This window comes from Gigantopelta aegis, chromosome 4 (genome assembly GCF_016097555.1).
Source record: "Gigantopelta aegis isolate Gae_Host chromosome 4, Gae_host_genome, whole genome shotgun sequence".
Lineage (NCBI taxonomy): Eukaryota > Metazoa > Mollusca > Gastropoda > Neomphalida > Peltospiridae > Gigantopelta > Gigantopelta aegis.
The window spans coordinates 43,088,370-43,104,582 of NC_054702.1; the positions used below are offsets into that span (position 1 = coordinate 43,088,370).

The 16,213-nt window shown below is 38.6% G+C and overlaps 1 protein-coding gene across 1 annotated transcript in view; it reads right to left on the bottom strand.

Annotated features, from left to right (window-relative positions):
- Positions 1–215: 215 nt before the first annotated feature.
- The window catches only part of LOC121372059, a 75,835-nt gene continuing 59,837 nt past the window's right edge, over positions 216–16,213 (bottom strand). The window contains exon 4 of the mRNA XM_041498313.1: positions 216–392. Coding sequence (XP_041354247.1) covers positions 348–392 — 45 coding nt within the window. The 3' untranslated portion in view covers positions 216–347. The remainder of the gene's footprint in view (positions 393–16,213) is intronic.

The window sequence follows — 16,213 nt, forward strand, 5'->3', positions numbered from 1 at the left end:
CGTTGAGTTAAACGGTATTTGTCTAGACAGAGCCTCGACAAATGCCGTTTAACATAGACTTGGTTGACATTTTCCATATTAAAAACACTCGTGACGATTCAAATTCATATATATATATATATATATATATATATATATATATATATATATATATATATATATACACGCACACGCTAATGATAAATAAAGTTGATTAATTTATGACTAATTTATGGTACGATAAAATATGTTTTATTAGCGAGGACGTTCTAGTAGTGCCCGGACAAAATGTCAGTCAGCCTTGTCACAGCCGATAATACAGCAGGTTTGGATTTACTTCAGTCTGGTCGACGGAGCAGAGCTGGCGTCTATTCGAGTCCTTCCGCCTCGCGTCTCATTTTCTTTTCAAGTTTCTACAAATAGACAAAATATATCTTAGTCAGGGTAATGGTAACACAACAGATAGTCCAAAGAGAGTATGAACGACGTTTAACCTTTGGTGAACATTAAAACGTTTTTACGAGAAAAGACGGGTCCAACGAAGCACCGAAACGTACCTAAACGAACAGAATAGAGCTTGTAGGCCTACATTAATATAACTTGGACTGAAATAAATGGTATCTAACAGACACGAATGTGTTATTCTATTTCTTCCTTGGTTTTAAGCAAACATCTTTTTCGACTAAACGTTATTTACAGCCGTTGCACTTGTAGCTAACTTACGCGTCACAGACCCATGATTTTCAGGTTAATAATACGTCACAGTCTAATCGATTTCCATTGTGTAGTTTTTCATTGGATGTATGGCATTGGTGACCTGGTCATCACCTAGGAGTAGCCAGTCGCATGTCTTGAAATTTTAACACAGGTACATGAATAAACAACTATGTGTTAACAAAAATAACGCATGGTGTTCTCACCAACGGGTGTGTAAAAAACATTATTATTGAACGTGTAATGCGCGGTCGGTCTAGGATCGAGCCCCGTCGGTGGACCCATTGGGCTATTTCTCGTTCCAGCCAGTGCTCCACAACTGGCGTAACAAAGGCCGTGGTATGTACTATCCTGTCTGTGGGATGGTGCATATAAAAGATCCCTTGCTGCTAATCGAAAAGAGTAGCCCATGAAGTGGCGACAGCGGGTTTCATCTCTCAATACCTGTGTGGTCCTTAACCATATGTCCGACGCCATATAACCGTAAATAAAATGTGTTGAGTGCGTCGTTAAATGAAACATTTCCTTCCTTTATTGAACGTGATAATTTTTAAAAATAACCCACGGCGTATAAATTTAAAAACAAAGGTTTGATACTTTGCTAAATTGTTTTACCGTATATGTATACAACAGAAGGACAATTATGGGGTGTATGAGATCATCATACCCTCACCATTCTTCAATAACATTAAACTGCAAGACAGATATATTCTGGCACTTAGTTTTTATGTTAAAGGCAAAATAAGACATTTATTATTATTTATGAACAAATATACTGATATTTAACAACTACTACTAATTACCTTCTTTTGTTCAAACTGGCCCCCTGTGACCCCCTGGAATTCGTTTAAATGACACTCGGCTGTTATTTGATGCATATAACCTACTAATCCTAAAAGAACTTTAAAAAAAACAAATCTTGGGCACCTTTCTAGATTGTTCTACTATTTTTTGTCTAGAAGGCATTATGAAAATAGTTATAAAATAGAATAAAGAACTAGTATATAGAAAATACTACATAAGTGACCGTTAGATACCATTTATCTTACAACGAGTTGTTTAAAAAAATATCTAACGAGCAAAAGCGAGTTGGATACGTTTTTAAACAACAAGTTGTAAGATAAATGGTATTTAACTGACACGAATGTAGTATTCTATTTCTTACATATTATGTTTAAAAACCAGGTTTTAAGCAAATTTAAAATCTTTTTCGACTAAAAGTTATTTACAGCCCTTGATTTTGTAGCTGACGTACGCGTCACAGATAAATGATTGTCAGGTTAACTATACGTCACAGTGTAATCGATTTCGATGGTGCTGTTTTTCATTGGATGTATGACATTGGTGACCTGGTCATCACTTAGGAGCAGCTAGTCGTATGTCTTGAAATTGTCAACACACGTGCATGTGTAAACAAGTGAGTGTTATCAAAAATAACGAACGATGTTCTCACCAACGTGTGTAAGAAATACCACAAGTTGCAGGTGTGCGTGCACAAACAATATGTAGGGGTGGGGTCTTAACTGTGTTGAACGACGTTTCTAGAGGGCTTCGAGTATGCTCCCCCGGAAAATAATTATATTGGGGAAAAAATCGCTCAGAGACGGGAGGGTTCCTGTGTGTTGCTGTTTAGAAGCGTACTCAAAAGAACACACTGGTATTCATTAGGCAAAAAAAAAAAAGAGAAAAAAAGTCGGTCCAGAATTGATGCGGTGATGCCGTTTTTATTTTTCAACTTAATGTTTTAAAAGCATGGATTGCACAGAAAAGGTGGGTATATTTGATACCGAAATAAAGGGCATATTTAAATTGAAATCAGAATGCACGTCCTAGTTCATGCGCGATGGCATTTTGGCTCCAAATGTGGTTTTCCGTGATAGCAAGAAAATCCCTGCAAAAATCGACATCATACCGCAGGAAATTTTGCTAAAAGGTTTGACGCGCGAGGGTCAAAATCGACGAGCGCGCTGACCAGAGACCAGAAATTGATTTTGTTTGGCCTTATCGTGAGTACCAGTCACTTATCGGACAACTAGTAAACAGATATTTCAATATGGACTAAAACAGTGTCCTGAAGTATTGTTAAACCGATATTTTAACAAGAACTAAAACAGTTTTCTGCTGTATCGTTAAACAGATATTTTAACATCAACTAAAACAGTTTTCTGTTGTATCGTTAAACAGGTATTTTAACATCAACATCCTAGAGCGTAGGAAATGAGATATAGCATATAAATTAATTAAATGCAAATGTTGTAAATTTGAATGACAAAACCGTTTTGATTACAAAACCATGACTGCACAGAGTCGAAAGGGCAATCGTGATTGCTTCTAAAAATCACAATCAGGTTTCTTTTTTTTTATGAGGACTGCCACTCTACAGACATCATTGGTCACTCAATAGCCTACATTCTGGATCAAATGCAAGGAAGTAAGAGGAAATCAATGAGTAACTGTAACAGCTATGTAAAACGTTTTTTTTTTTAAATCTTCACCCTTTAAATTTATGGTTTTTCCTTATTTTTTTCCCAGTCGTCTCCAGACATTTGAAGCTTCAGAGATATCTGGACTTTTTTCAAACAACGATGAAGAGAATTGGTGTAGACGTTTAATTCAGTTAAGTAGACAAAGTCAACGATTTTGTTTTTCTATGTGCCACAAACCTTTTAATGATGTTTTAGGCCAGAGGGAGGAAGGACTGCCAAACAAACGGGAAAATAATAATCTGAGTGGTACGACGAACAGTTATCCGCGGGCACACAGCACAGGGTGAAAACCCCAAGCAAATCTACGTAATTATGAAATATGGTTTTATTAATAAGCAGTAATTCCCATTCGCTAATACGCCAGCTGCAGGCACGGCTGCCCCGAGCAGTGCAGTTACGATTCTTAGTAAACGGGTTAGCTAGTATTGATGATGACGAGACTGATTTTGCTCGAATCAGGCGCGACGGGTTGAAAGGCAAAATTGTTGTGAAAATGGATCGATCCTTAATTGCTAAGGGGAGAAACGAATAGTTTAAAGACACGAAACGAAAGACGCCATTTTTTTTGGTTTATGTTTCTATACAGAAATATTCCGCATCGCTGGTTCACAAAATGACTTTTGATATCGATTTACTAAGAAAATGTTCACCGTTAATTCGATTTTGCAATTACTCCTCGTTTTTATTCACATATAAATTTTTACTATGATCAGGCATCGTTCTTTTAATTTCGATGATAAGGTTTCAATCATTTTATTACTAACCAGCGTCGATTATCGTTCTACAAATGATAAAGGGAAACGACTGAAATTGGAATGTTAGTCAACTGTTTAATACTCAAAATTGATCTCGGTGTCTTTTTCTGGGATGGTTGGTTAGTTATTTGGCTTCGTTGTTTGTTTGTTGTTGGGGTTTTTTTTTCGTAGTGTGTGGGTTTTTTTTAATAGTTTTATTTTTTTTAGATTTGTTTTTAGGGAGAAGTGTGGGTGAGTTTTTTTGTGTGGGTTTTTTATTTGTTTTCTTCTTCTTTTTGTTTTGTAGGGGTTTGGTTGTTGTTGTGTTATTGTTTGTTTGTTGTTTGTTTGTTTGTTGTTGTTTTTTGTTTTTGTTGTTTTTTTGGTGGGTATTTACAAGCCTCTCAGTTTTGCTAATCACCACAGCCAATACCGATATCTGGGTATGCTAGATTCTTCACTCCCTATGGCTAACATTAATACCCCCCCCCCCCCCCCCCCATCTTTTTCATTTGCTTGTGCATTAATGTCTCACTACACGCATAAAATGTCAAAGGTAAAGGAATGTATACTCGACAATACCCAAATATACATTATACATTTTCAACTTTACCGAGTGACAAATAAGTATGGTATGATTAGATAGACATATAATCTAGAATTCTAGTAATATAATACATAATGGCCGCCACTTGTGGACGCCATATTGAATTCGCGATTTGTGTTTGATTAAATCACATAAAATAAGGAAACATAAGCAGTACATGTACAATACTTTTGAAGTAAAGCATTTAATTCAGAAGCATATTGGTAGTGATCATTCACTTCACTATGCTATGCTGTTTCTCAATGTATATCGATGCTTGCGCGATCCATCGATGCTTGAGCGGTCTACCGATGGCTATGATAGCAACGGATCCATCGATGGCGCAGGGGCACTCGATCCATGTTTGCGCAATCAATCGATGCTTGCGCGAGCTACATAACGACACATCCATTGATGGCGCAGCGCGATCGATCAACAGCGCAGATCGGTTGATGGCGCCTTACATAACCATCATTTCCTTTACAGACGTGTCATCCTTACACCCACGTGGACAGCTCATCACGATCTAGACAAACTCGTTGCTGAGTCATTGAAACTCTTGGGCTACGATGTCCAAGTGGCCATTCAAAAGTTGAGTCAATGAACTATGATCTACACTACAGGGTCCCAAAACAGATTAGTTACAAAAAGAGTTTGTTTTCTTTAACGACACCACTACAGCACATTGATTTATGAATCATCGGCTGTTGGATGTCAAACATTTGGTAATCTTGAGATATAGTCTTAGAGAGGAAACCCGCTACATTTTTCCATTAGTAGCAAGGCATCTGCACCATTTCACAAACAGGATAGCACATACCACGGTCTTTCATATACCAGTCGTGGTGCATTGGCTGGAACGAGAAATAGTTCAAATGGGCCCACCAACGGGGATCGATCCCAAACCGACCACGCGTCAAAGGAGCGCTTTACCACTGGGCTACGTCCCGCCCTCCAAAACAGATTAGATGAACTTCTGTAGAATGTGTTTCCCGTAATACACGTCATATTACAATGACACCGGCCTCGGTGGTGTCGTGGCAGGCCATCGGTCTACAGGCTGGTAGGTACTGGGTTCGGATCCCAGTCGAGGCATGGGATTTTTAATCCAGATACCGACTCCAAACCCCGAGTGAGTGCTCCGCAAGGCTCAATGGGTAGGTGTAAACCAGTTACACCGACCAGTGATCCATAACTGGTTCAACAAAGGCCATGATTTGTGTTATCCTGTCTGTGGGAAGCGCAAATAAAAGATCCCTTGCTGCTAATAGGAAGAGTAGCCCATGTAGTGGCGACAGCGGGTTTCCTCTCAAAATCTGTGTGGTCCTTAACCATATGTCTGACGCCATATAACCGTAAATAAAATGTGTTGAGTGCGTCGTTAAATAAAACATTTCTTTCTTTTTTTATTACAATGACATTGCTATTTAGAGGGCAGATATTAGGTTTGAACAGTTAACAGTACCATCCGCAGTGGACAGATTTATTTACATTTCCCAAGAGAAAATGATGCTTAGAAGAATCAAATTTAATCTGACGCCATGGCATGTTAATTAATATATGGTGATTTGATAATACATAAGCAATGAAATCCATAAGTCAGGCTAAGCTGTATAGCATGTTCTAATTTATTAACCCTTTAGTAATAATAAAAAAAGAAAAGAAAATACACTAGCCATTTCTACCATACTACTCGGTTTAACAAAATAACATTATCTGTCATTGGTACATGAACTAGACTAACATTCATTATTAATTTGATATTAAAATGTTTTAAATATATTACCTTCCACCAGATTAATAAAACGGTGTCTTTAAAAGAAAAGCATTAAATAGTCTTTTCAAATTTTGTTAAATGTTTTGTTTATGGTTGATGATTCGCACACGTTGTAGGGGTGTCGTGTGTATTTCGGACATGTCGCATGCCGGTGCGACATTTTCCAAATGTTTAAAATTATCGTACGGCTGTCTCTAGGTTCGCACAGTTCGCATTGGTCGCATAGAGGTTGTAGAGAAATCGTTCAGCAGTCTGATAGGTCGCATAGGAGTCAGAAGGGACCTCCTGCGACTCCAGTGCGACATTCATCAGGCTGCCGTGCAACTTCCGTGCAAACTGTGTTAAATCCATGCAAGCTGCTGCCATCACTGCTGTACAAACTATAGGAATATCATGCAAGTGCGATGCGACCCCATACGAGCGCGGTTCTACTACCATACAACTTGGGTGGATCTCTTAAAACCGCATATAAAAAGCAGCCTCAGCGGCCAAAAAACATCCGCTACCTGAAGTTCTAGCTGTTAAGATGGAAGACAGAGGGAGAAGACTGAGGCTGTTGGGGCTCCTTGTAGCATTGCAAGCAGATGATGCGCGCAACAGCCTACTGATGGCCCAGATGCTGACGCACAAACGAAGAAGAACACGGCAGAGATTGCTGAGATGTTTAGCTGCAGATGGAACTTTCATCACACCATGGGTGCACTCGACGCCAAGCACATCCGCATCCGGTGTCCAGCCAATGCAGGTTCGCTGTACTACAACTACAAAGGCTATCACTCCATTGTGCTCATAGCATTGGTTGACGCAGACTACAAGTTCCTGTGGGTCAGCTGTGGTGCCAACGGCTCTGTGTCGGATGCCCAACTGTGGAACCAATGCGAACTGAAGAAGGCCATTGAAGACAAGCAGATCGGCTTCCCAGAAGCAGAGCCTCTTCCTGGAGATGACCAAGACACGCCATACTTCCTCGTCGGCGATGATGCGTTTGCTCTGAAGACCTGGATGATGAAACCCTTCTCGCGTAGAAACATGACAAATGATGAGCACATCTTCAACTACCGTCTTTCGAGGGCGAGAAGAGTCATTGAAAATGCCTTCGGCATCCTCGCCAACCGGTTCATGTGTTTGCTCACTACTCTCCCACAGAAGCCCGACACAGTGGTGGCTATGGTGATGGCCTGCTGCAGCCTCCACAACATCATGCGGCTGCGCTACAAGATGTTCCAAAACGTGATGGTCGACCAGGAAGACGAGGACCACCAAGTGGTCCCTGGCGCCTGGCGGGACGATGTCCAGCTTGACGACCTGGAGGCCCTGGGGCCTGGAAACCTTGCCACGAATGAAGCAAAGAAACAGCGACTCTACCTGAAGCAATATTACAATAGCCCAGTCGGTGCGGTGCCATGGCAGAAGTACATGATCTAAGGCATTTATATTGCTCGGGACTGCATCGTTAAATAAAATAGTTCTTCCTCTCTTGCTCGGAGGTTAAACTCTGGGTGCGTTTAAAGACTTTTTTCAGGGCCAACACACTATCTCAAACGTTCAAATTTTGTTATACTATACTAAACCAAAATAGTAAAATTCATTCAATTATTTATGGAATTATTTCTTTATTTCCTCTATTTTTTATTATTATTATTTTTATTTTTTTTAATCATGTCTGATGACCATCATCAGCATCTTCCCGTGCTACATACTGAAATATATAAATTATCCATCAAGACTAAGTAAATTAGCATGACGTATCACAGTACATGATTCAAGTCTATATGATACTATAGCTTAGCACTTGAGATTCTTAATTACTCTGCTACTGGGTATTTTTTCCCTTTATTATTATTTTTTTCTCTTTTTTTTGGGGGGGGGGGGGGGGGGGGGGGGTTGGGGTGGGGGAGTTGTTTCATATTTTAATTCAAAATATATTACCAATCTTTAAACTATTAGTAAACAATACCATACCATGTACATTGTTTACCGTTAATAATAAAATAAGAAAAATTATTGTGGGTTAACTTCCCATGAGTTTTAGTAATTACACTGCTACTTCATAAATACGTGTGGGTATTCAAACGATAAGGGAGGACATTTGATATTGTTAGTGAACTAAGCAAAAACATAGTATATTGCATCTGCATGCTTTTTTTCTTTCTGTCTTTCTTGTCGAAACAACATAATGGGTTTGTTTCCTACTGGGAAAATTGTAACTGGGTTATTGACACAAAAATTAACTGTGATGTTGCAGAAAAACGTATCTTAAAACAATTACATCAGTTATATAAATTTTATGTCATAAACTGTTACTACATATGACGATGGTGCAGTGACGACTGTTAGTCGTCCGCCTGATACGGCATAACTGGTGTGTTCAGCTGTGAGCTCGTGGTCTTGGGCGAGCTGGACGGGATGCTGAGGAGATCTGTATAGCTGTTCATTGAGTACATCGATGTAGCAGTGACGACGAGCGTGTTCTGGTTTGTAGCAGCGGACTCCATAACAGTAGATGGCAGTGAGGACATCGAAGGGATTGGCAAGAAGGAGGTGCATGTCATCAACGGGGCAGAACTACAGCGCACAGACGTCAGCTGTTGGTGGAAGCTGTATGTTTGCTGCAAACCAGATGTCTGTTGCAGACTAGACTGCGGTGGCTGATAACCCATTTGGGGTTGAGACCAGTTGTACGGTTGTTGTGTCTGCAGCTGTGGCTGATGGAGGTGAGTCTGTATCGCCTTGGACCTAGCAATGAAGTGTGACACTAATTTTGAAGCTTCTTGCTCGAATTCATCCCATAGCGAGTTGTGAATGTGCTTGTACTTGTCTGTCTGCCAGGCCCCGAACTTATCCCGTACAGTTAACGGCTGGTCAGCAACAGCCGCAATCTGTGCCTCGATCCGCTTGTGCAGAGAATCACTCTCTTGAACCTTCTTCTCCAGCGCTTCCAGATAAAAGTCGTCAACTGCACGCATCTTTGCCCCTCTGTTCGCCTGGCTCAGTGGCTCATCCATGGAGTCATCCTAGTCCAAGTTGTTGAGTTCTAGCTCTGGCTCTGGCTGGCTCGATGGCTGGTTCAAATTCGGTTGAGATGGAGCACTGAAACACTTCAGCTTGGACGTCCTTGGCCGCTTGCGGACAATATGCTTGCTCAAGAAGTCGAAGGCGCTGAGAATCCACTTCTCCCTCTCAGTGTGTTGCTTTGTGCCAGAACCGGATGGAGCCCTCTCCTTCAACTTGGTATATCGTGTCCGTATACCCAGGTACCAGGTGTAGAGGGCCATGGGATTGACGTTCATCTCGCGTGCCCTGTCCTGCCATAGCTTGTCCGGTTTTGCCTTATCTTTGTAATCACGAAGGCTCCTGTCGTACAGCATCTCGTTCTGTGCCAGCCACTCAGGGAAGTCCTTCTCCTCCTCCATGTTCAAGTTGAGCTTAGGCGTCTTGGTCTTCTTCGTCTTTGTCGCAGGGACGTCATCGGTGGAGTGGTTTGACTGTGCCACTGACTTGACTCATCCGTCTGAGTCGGCATGGGCCTCCTCCTCGGCTGACAGATCCAGTAACCTCTCATGGTCTTCGGAGGTTTCACTTGACTGCTTGCTTTCTCTGCCTCGTCTCTTCATGGGTGTTTTGGCTGGATGCTTTGCGTCAGCTTTGCCCTTCTTGCTGCCAGCCTGCTTCTCATAACTCTTTCTTTGGTGGCATCGTTGTGTTGTGTTGAACATCAAGTGCAGCTATGAATATCTGCGTCAAAAGACTCTAGTTTTATGCGATTCGCGCCCTCTGAACGGCGCTCCGATTGGTTGTACAACAGTTTTATCAAGTGCGCACGGGTTGCACGTGAGTTGAATAAAAATCGCACAGGGCTTGAACGGGACTCACACAGGTCGCACAACGCTTGCACGGGGCTCGTACAGGTCGCACAGCAGTCGCATGAAAGTTTTACCGTTGTCGGGCGTTTCGCAAGGAAATGTCGCACGGGAGTTGAAAGACAGTCGCACGACAGTTGCACAAGTGAGACTGTGTGTAGAAAAAACTAGGTAATTCGTAAGGGTATCGCACTACTGTACGATTTTTCAGTCGCACCGAAGTTGTACAAAAAATCGTTCAAGTGAGAACGGGGTTTAACAGAATAGGTTAAAAACCGTTTAAGTTCTATTGGCACTCGTTACATTTGGTCAGTTTCGCTTTCGTTTTAATCATTCGTCAGTCAGCTTCGGTTGGTTTTCGTCCGTTTCAAATGGAGTAGTTTAGAACTATAATCATTAGAGGTAAGAGAAAAAGCGTAGCGTTTATTTACGATACGGGCATTTTCATCTAGGGGCGAGATTTAGCTCAGTCGGTTGAGTGCTCGCTTGAGGTGCTTGCGTCGCAGGATCGAGCTACCTCGGTGGATCCATTCAACTGTTTGAGTTTTTTTCTCGTTCCAATCAGTACACCACAACTGGACAAAGGCCGTGGTATGTGTTTTCCTGTTTGTGGAAAAGTGCATATAAAAGATCCCTTTCTGCATTAGGACAAAAATGTAGCGGGTTTCCTCTGATGACTACGAGTCAGAATTACCTAATGTTGCACATCCAATAGCCAATGATTAATTAATCAATGTGTTCCAGTGGATAGTTAAAAAAAAAAAAAACTTTTCATCTATGACGGCGCCGTTTACAAGTCTCTGATTAACATTTATTGAATGCAGTGACTAGCTTTTACAATTGTGTGTACATTATAAACAAATGCTTTAGCTGCCTGTTATTTAGGAAAAGAGAGATCCCAACTTCAAACTGTTTGTTATTAATAACTGTTAACGGTAATACACTCGTAATGTGTCTTACCTTTAACACAGTAATACTAACGATTGGTTAATTTCCGTTGTTGGATATTGATAAGAGGATCGTGACATGTTACTGTTTGAAGTGCTTTCGCCAGATTATTTCTGGGAATAGCCTGTGGTACTTGTAACACAATGCTACAGTAAACATTTGTGATTACGAATCCTTTGAGACTACGAAATGTAATTTTGCAAAACAATTTGTCATATTACTGAAGACTTCTTTTCATGACTAATGCATTCTGTTGAGAGATTCTATTAACTTTTAAATATGAATGTGTATGTGGAACTCAAAAATATTTATCTTGACAGCTATAAGTCGGCCATCACGAATTCAGATCTACTTGCGTGTAACAGCATACACATTCATTGGAGACCAATATGATCAGTTATCGTATATACACAAGCATTAATGAATTAGCGGTCTAAAAGCTCCCCCACTTTAGTTTCTTAAAAACGTTGCTGCAAATAAATCCATAGGGCCTACTTGCATACATACATACATATATACATACATACATACATACATATCCTGGCAAGTCTGCAAGTTGTGTTTTGATGTGTATTTACAAATTAACATTAGTTTTTAAGTTTTCTTGTTAATGCAATATATTGTATAAACATCAGTTCTGTGTATGCATTTCATATTAATGTATTTTACAATTTTTCACAAATAAAAAATAAATGTTTAAAAAAAAAGTCTGCAAGTGGCGGGCGATTCATTGCCACAGGTTCGAGTCCCAGCAACGGCATGGGGCAATTTGTGAGGCCAGGAAGGATTTAATTATCCCCTGCGCCAGTGCGCTAATACCTATGTATGTAATAGTCAAAACCGACATACATGCAATATATAAATATTCATACATCAATACATACATACAAACATGCATACATACATTGATTTTTTTTTTTTTTTTTTTTTTTTTTTTTACTATTGTGAAAATTGTGAATGATATACCTCGATAAATTTACAAAAATGACAAACAGTTTCTATAATTAGCCTAATTATACACATTTTTTATAATTCAATTTCCGTTAAATTCATTACAGTATAACGTCATCCTATTGGTCCAAACGTAGCAACGGGAGTTTCTTCATTTATTGATGAACGTAAAACTTACGTCGTCAGGGAACGTCATTTTATTCATTTCAACTTATTTTCGTGCTTATGTCCAACTATGGTTCAAGCACGCTGTCCTGGGCACACACACACACACACACACACACACCTCAAGTATCTGGGCTGTCTGTCCAGGACAGAGGGTTAGTTGTTAATTGTTAGTGGTTAGTGAGCGAGAAGAGGGTGTAGTGGCCTTACACCTACCCACTGAGTCGTTAAAACTCGCTATGGGTGGGAGCTGGTACCTGGGCTGCGAACCCTATACCGACCAGCCTTATGTCTGATGGCTTAACCACGACACCACCGAGGCCAGTGGGAACGTCATATCTGATGACGTCATTTTATATGGACAAGTTGTTTTATTGTGCGTTATTGTTTATCGACCAAAAATAATTCAAAATAAATTATGAACTTTTAGTGGTATTATTACCAAGAATGATTCAAATTTAATTATAAAGTATTGTTTGTTAGTTCTTTTACGTTCATCGGGGTATGAAAAAAAACCCCAAATTATCTGCAAACTTCTGTGAGAACGGTTAAAAAAAAAATTTCATACTCCGATGAATGTAAAAGAAATAGCAAACAATCATTAAATAAACGTTTATTGATTAACAACATATTACGGTTTTGTTGTTCAGATTTTAATGTTCTGGATTGATTGTGTAAATAAAAGGATAAATGGCCACTCTTTAAGGTTAGTGTAAAGCTTTCTTGTTTTTGTCTGGGTGAGTAGGAACAAATGCACGAAGGTTTACCCTCACAAAAAGTGAACACTCGTGGATTTTTGTTCGTTTTAATATAATTTGCAGTCGCTGTTTCAAAGAAGTTTGGTGTGTGTGTGTGGGAGGGGGGGGGGGGGGACTAACTTTACGCATGACTCAATATAGCAGCTGATTTCTGTCATTCATCATACTTTCTAAACAACTGTCAGCATGAAGTGATGCTAAATTAGTGGGTATTGTCAGTGCTGGCAAAGAGATACATGACAAATGCATTGGATTGGAGTGATTATCTGTTTGCATGACGCTCCAGTTGCACATTCATATTTACACAATGTTAAGGGCTTGTCCAGATTTGTCATCGTTACATCCAAGTCGTTCACTGTGCGCGTCACTAATGCAGTCGAGGTGGGAGCTGTTTTTCTTTTACCCCCCAGAATATAACCCGTCTCCTGGGAGAAAACGGCGCTCGCTTCCGTTGAACAATTACCTAGTTGTGTACGAGATTTTACATGAAAGATATTTCTCTGTCGACAATTGGACATTTAATTAAGCATTTACATAGCAAACGCATATTCAACAATATAAACTAAATCTGACAACAAAAGAAAGTGGAATGGGGATTAAATACTCAATAAACTAAAGAAGAAATCAATATGCTTTAGAGATTAGTGATTAGGATACCGCGCGTAATACCAACTGATATTCATCAGCTAGAAGTGTTTAAAATTACAAATGGAAAACAAGATGAGCCAAGCTCAAATGGGCTAACTGCCAATGCATTAAGATAATAAACACGTCGAAAACTTAAAGGAGTATATTCTTTTAAAACTTTGCTTAATACGATGCTTTTAAAAAGGATTGGATGAACTGGTATAATGTATTTCACTACAAATGTCCTTTTAGGAAAATTTTAGTGGTGTTTGTAAAATAAGATCTGTCATCCACTTTATTCTACACGCACACACCACAAACACGCACGTACTAAGATAGTTAAAATACGGTTGTGATAGTAAATCAATAGTGATAGCACTATTGCAAAAGTATTGTGAATTTTTTAATCATGTCAGTTTGCCTCCAAATGCAATACCACTTCGTCCCCACAAAATTCCTCTTCACCCTACAAATAAAACAAAACCCACACACACCACACACACACCACACCACACCACACTACACACACGCACACGCACACACACACACACACACACACACACACACACACACACACACAGACATACGTTATCTAAATTCATAAAAAAAAAAGTATTTAAACGTCCGGAACAACTAACAGCAACAACAGTAACAACATCTAAAATGCGATTATACGCATAAACCAGTTTAAGTAAGAAAAGTCATTCCGTAATAAATCTCTATACGGTTAAAACATGACATTTATTTATATCATAAGTACACAGTTACAACTGAAATGTCTTCAATACTAATATTTCACATTATATCCCTATACTGAAATATGCAATGTAAGTACACATTTATAGTTGAATTAGTCTAAACGTTTCATACCTCTACACTACAATATCATGAAATGTATTTATATTGTATGTACTCGATAATAACTGAAATGTTCTGGATATAGATATTTCATAATATAGAGAGGTTATTTCATTTTTTTTTTTATACGATTTTTATGTCAACGAGTGATGATTGAAAACCATATTTATACGAATTGTGAAGCAATGAGTGGAAATATAGTTTTCACACATCACAATTTGACATAAAAATCGTATTCAAAAATACATCATGAAACGTATTTATATTGTATGGACTCGATTATAATTGAAATGTTCTGGATACAGATGTTTCATAATATAGAGAGTCTTTTTCATGTAGTTTTTTTCAAATACAATTTTTATGTCAACGAGTGGTGTGTGAAAAACATATCTTCACGAATTGCGAAGCAATGAGTGGAAATATAGTGTTTCACACATCACAATTTTACATAAAAATCGTATTCGAAAAAACATCAATTGTGATGTGTGAAAACTATATTTCCACTCATTGCTTCGCAATTCGTATAAATATGGTTTTCAATCATCACTCGTTGACATACAAATCGTATTGGAAAAAAACAACAAGATGAACGCCATGATCTATTTCTTCCGATGGCACTTTTCCAGAAAATTTACATGACCATAGACGTTTTAAAAGAAATTTGAATAAAAATTATCTTTATTTAATTGTTAAATTAACATTTATTTAATAATACTGCTGTGCAAACATACCTGACAAAGCAATCCTCCCCCCCCACCCCACCCCCCACATACACAAACAAAACGAATCGAACGCCGTTAAAATTTAACTTACACTCAATGACAGGACATTGTGTCATCATTATTTAGCTTCGTATTCAATTCGCTTTAGATATTTTATCGTAATTGTACTTCATATTATAGGTATTGTTGTTTAAATTAAAAAAAAATCCAAATACGATCAGATGCATTGGTAAAACTCAAACTTAAATACGAAGAAACAAGACAATGGGAGATAATTTAATCATGAACTTTTACAAAAAAGTAAATACGATTTCTGTATTTTCACTGTAGCTAAAATACAGTGAAAATATTACTTTTCACCGTATATCACTTTTATGGTTTTCGTATATCTATATATTTCATTGCTATGCATATAATAAAACTTCATACTGTAATATGAAATGTATTTATATTGTTAATATACGCACAGAAAATGTATCGACTATTGTTTATATACACGTAAAGTAGCTTGACATGAAAACCATAAGTGACTGATGTTTATAGTTTTATCATTCTCATTTTCTATCTCTATCAATAGATTGATACTTTATCATCACAGATTGTTAACCAATACTATTTATCTCAGAAAGTGTGTAATACGTGTGATGCTAACATTTCTGATCATAACATAACAGTCACTTGTACATTAGCCTGCTTCGCGTACACATGACTGGCCATCACCAAATGAACTTTATAGCCATATATTCACAAAATACAAATAACGTCAAAAGGGATTCTGCCCAACAAAAAACCCTTAAATACTGATATATTCATCTTCACTTTCATTCTCCCCGTAACATTATGTAAGGTTGTTTCTTTGTGCATCGGTTGTTCGAGCATTTGTTCCATGACAACTATGGAAAATTACATGGTAACTGAGATGTTAACACCTACATTTTACATTTTATGATATAAAGGGTTGATAAAAACAATAGTCATAAAAATGCTGCATGAAGCACCTAAAGCCTATTATACTTGAGGACTTAGATGTTACAGACGTTGATTAGTA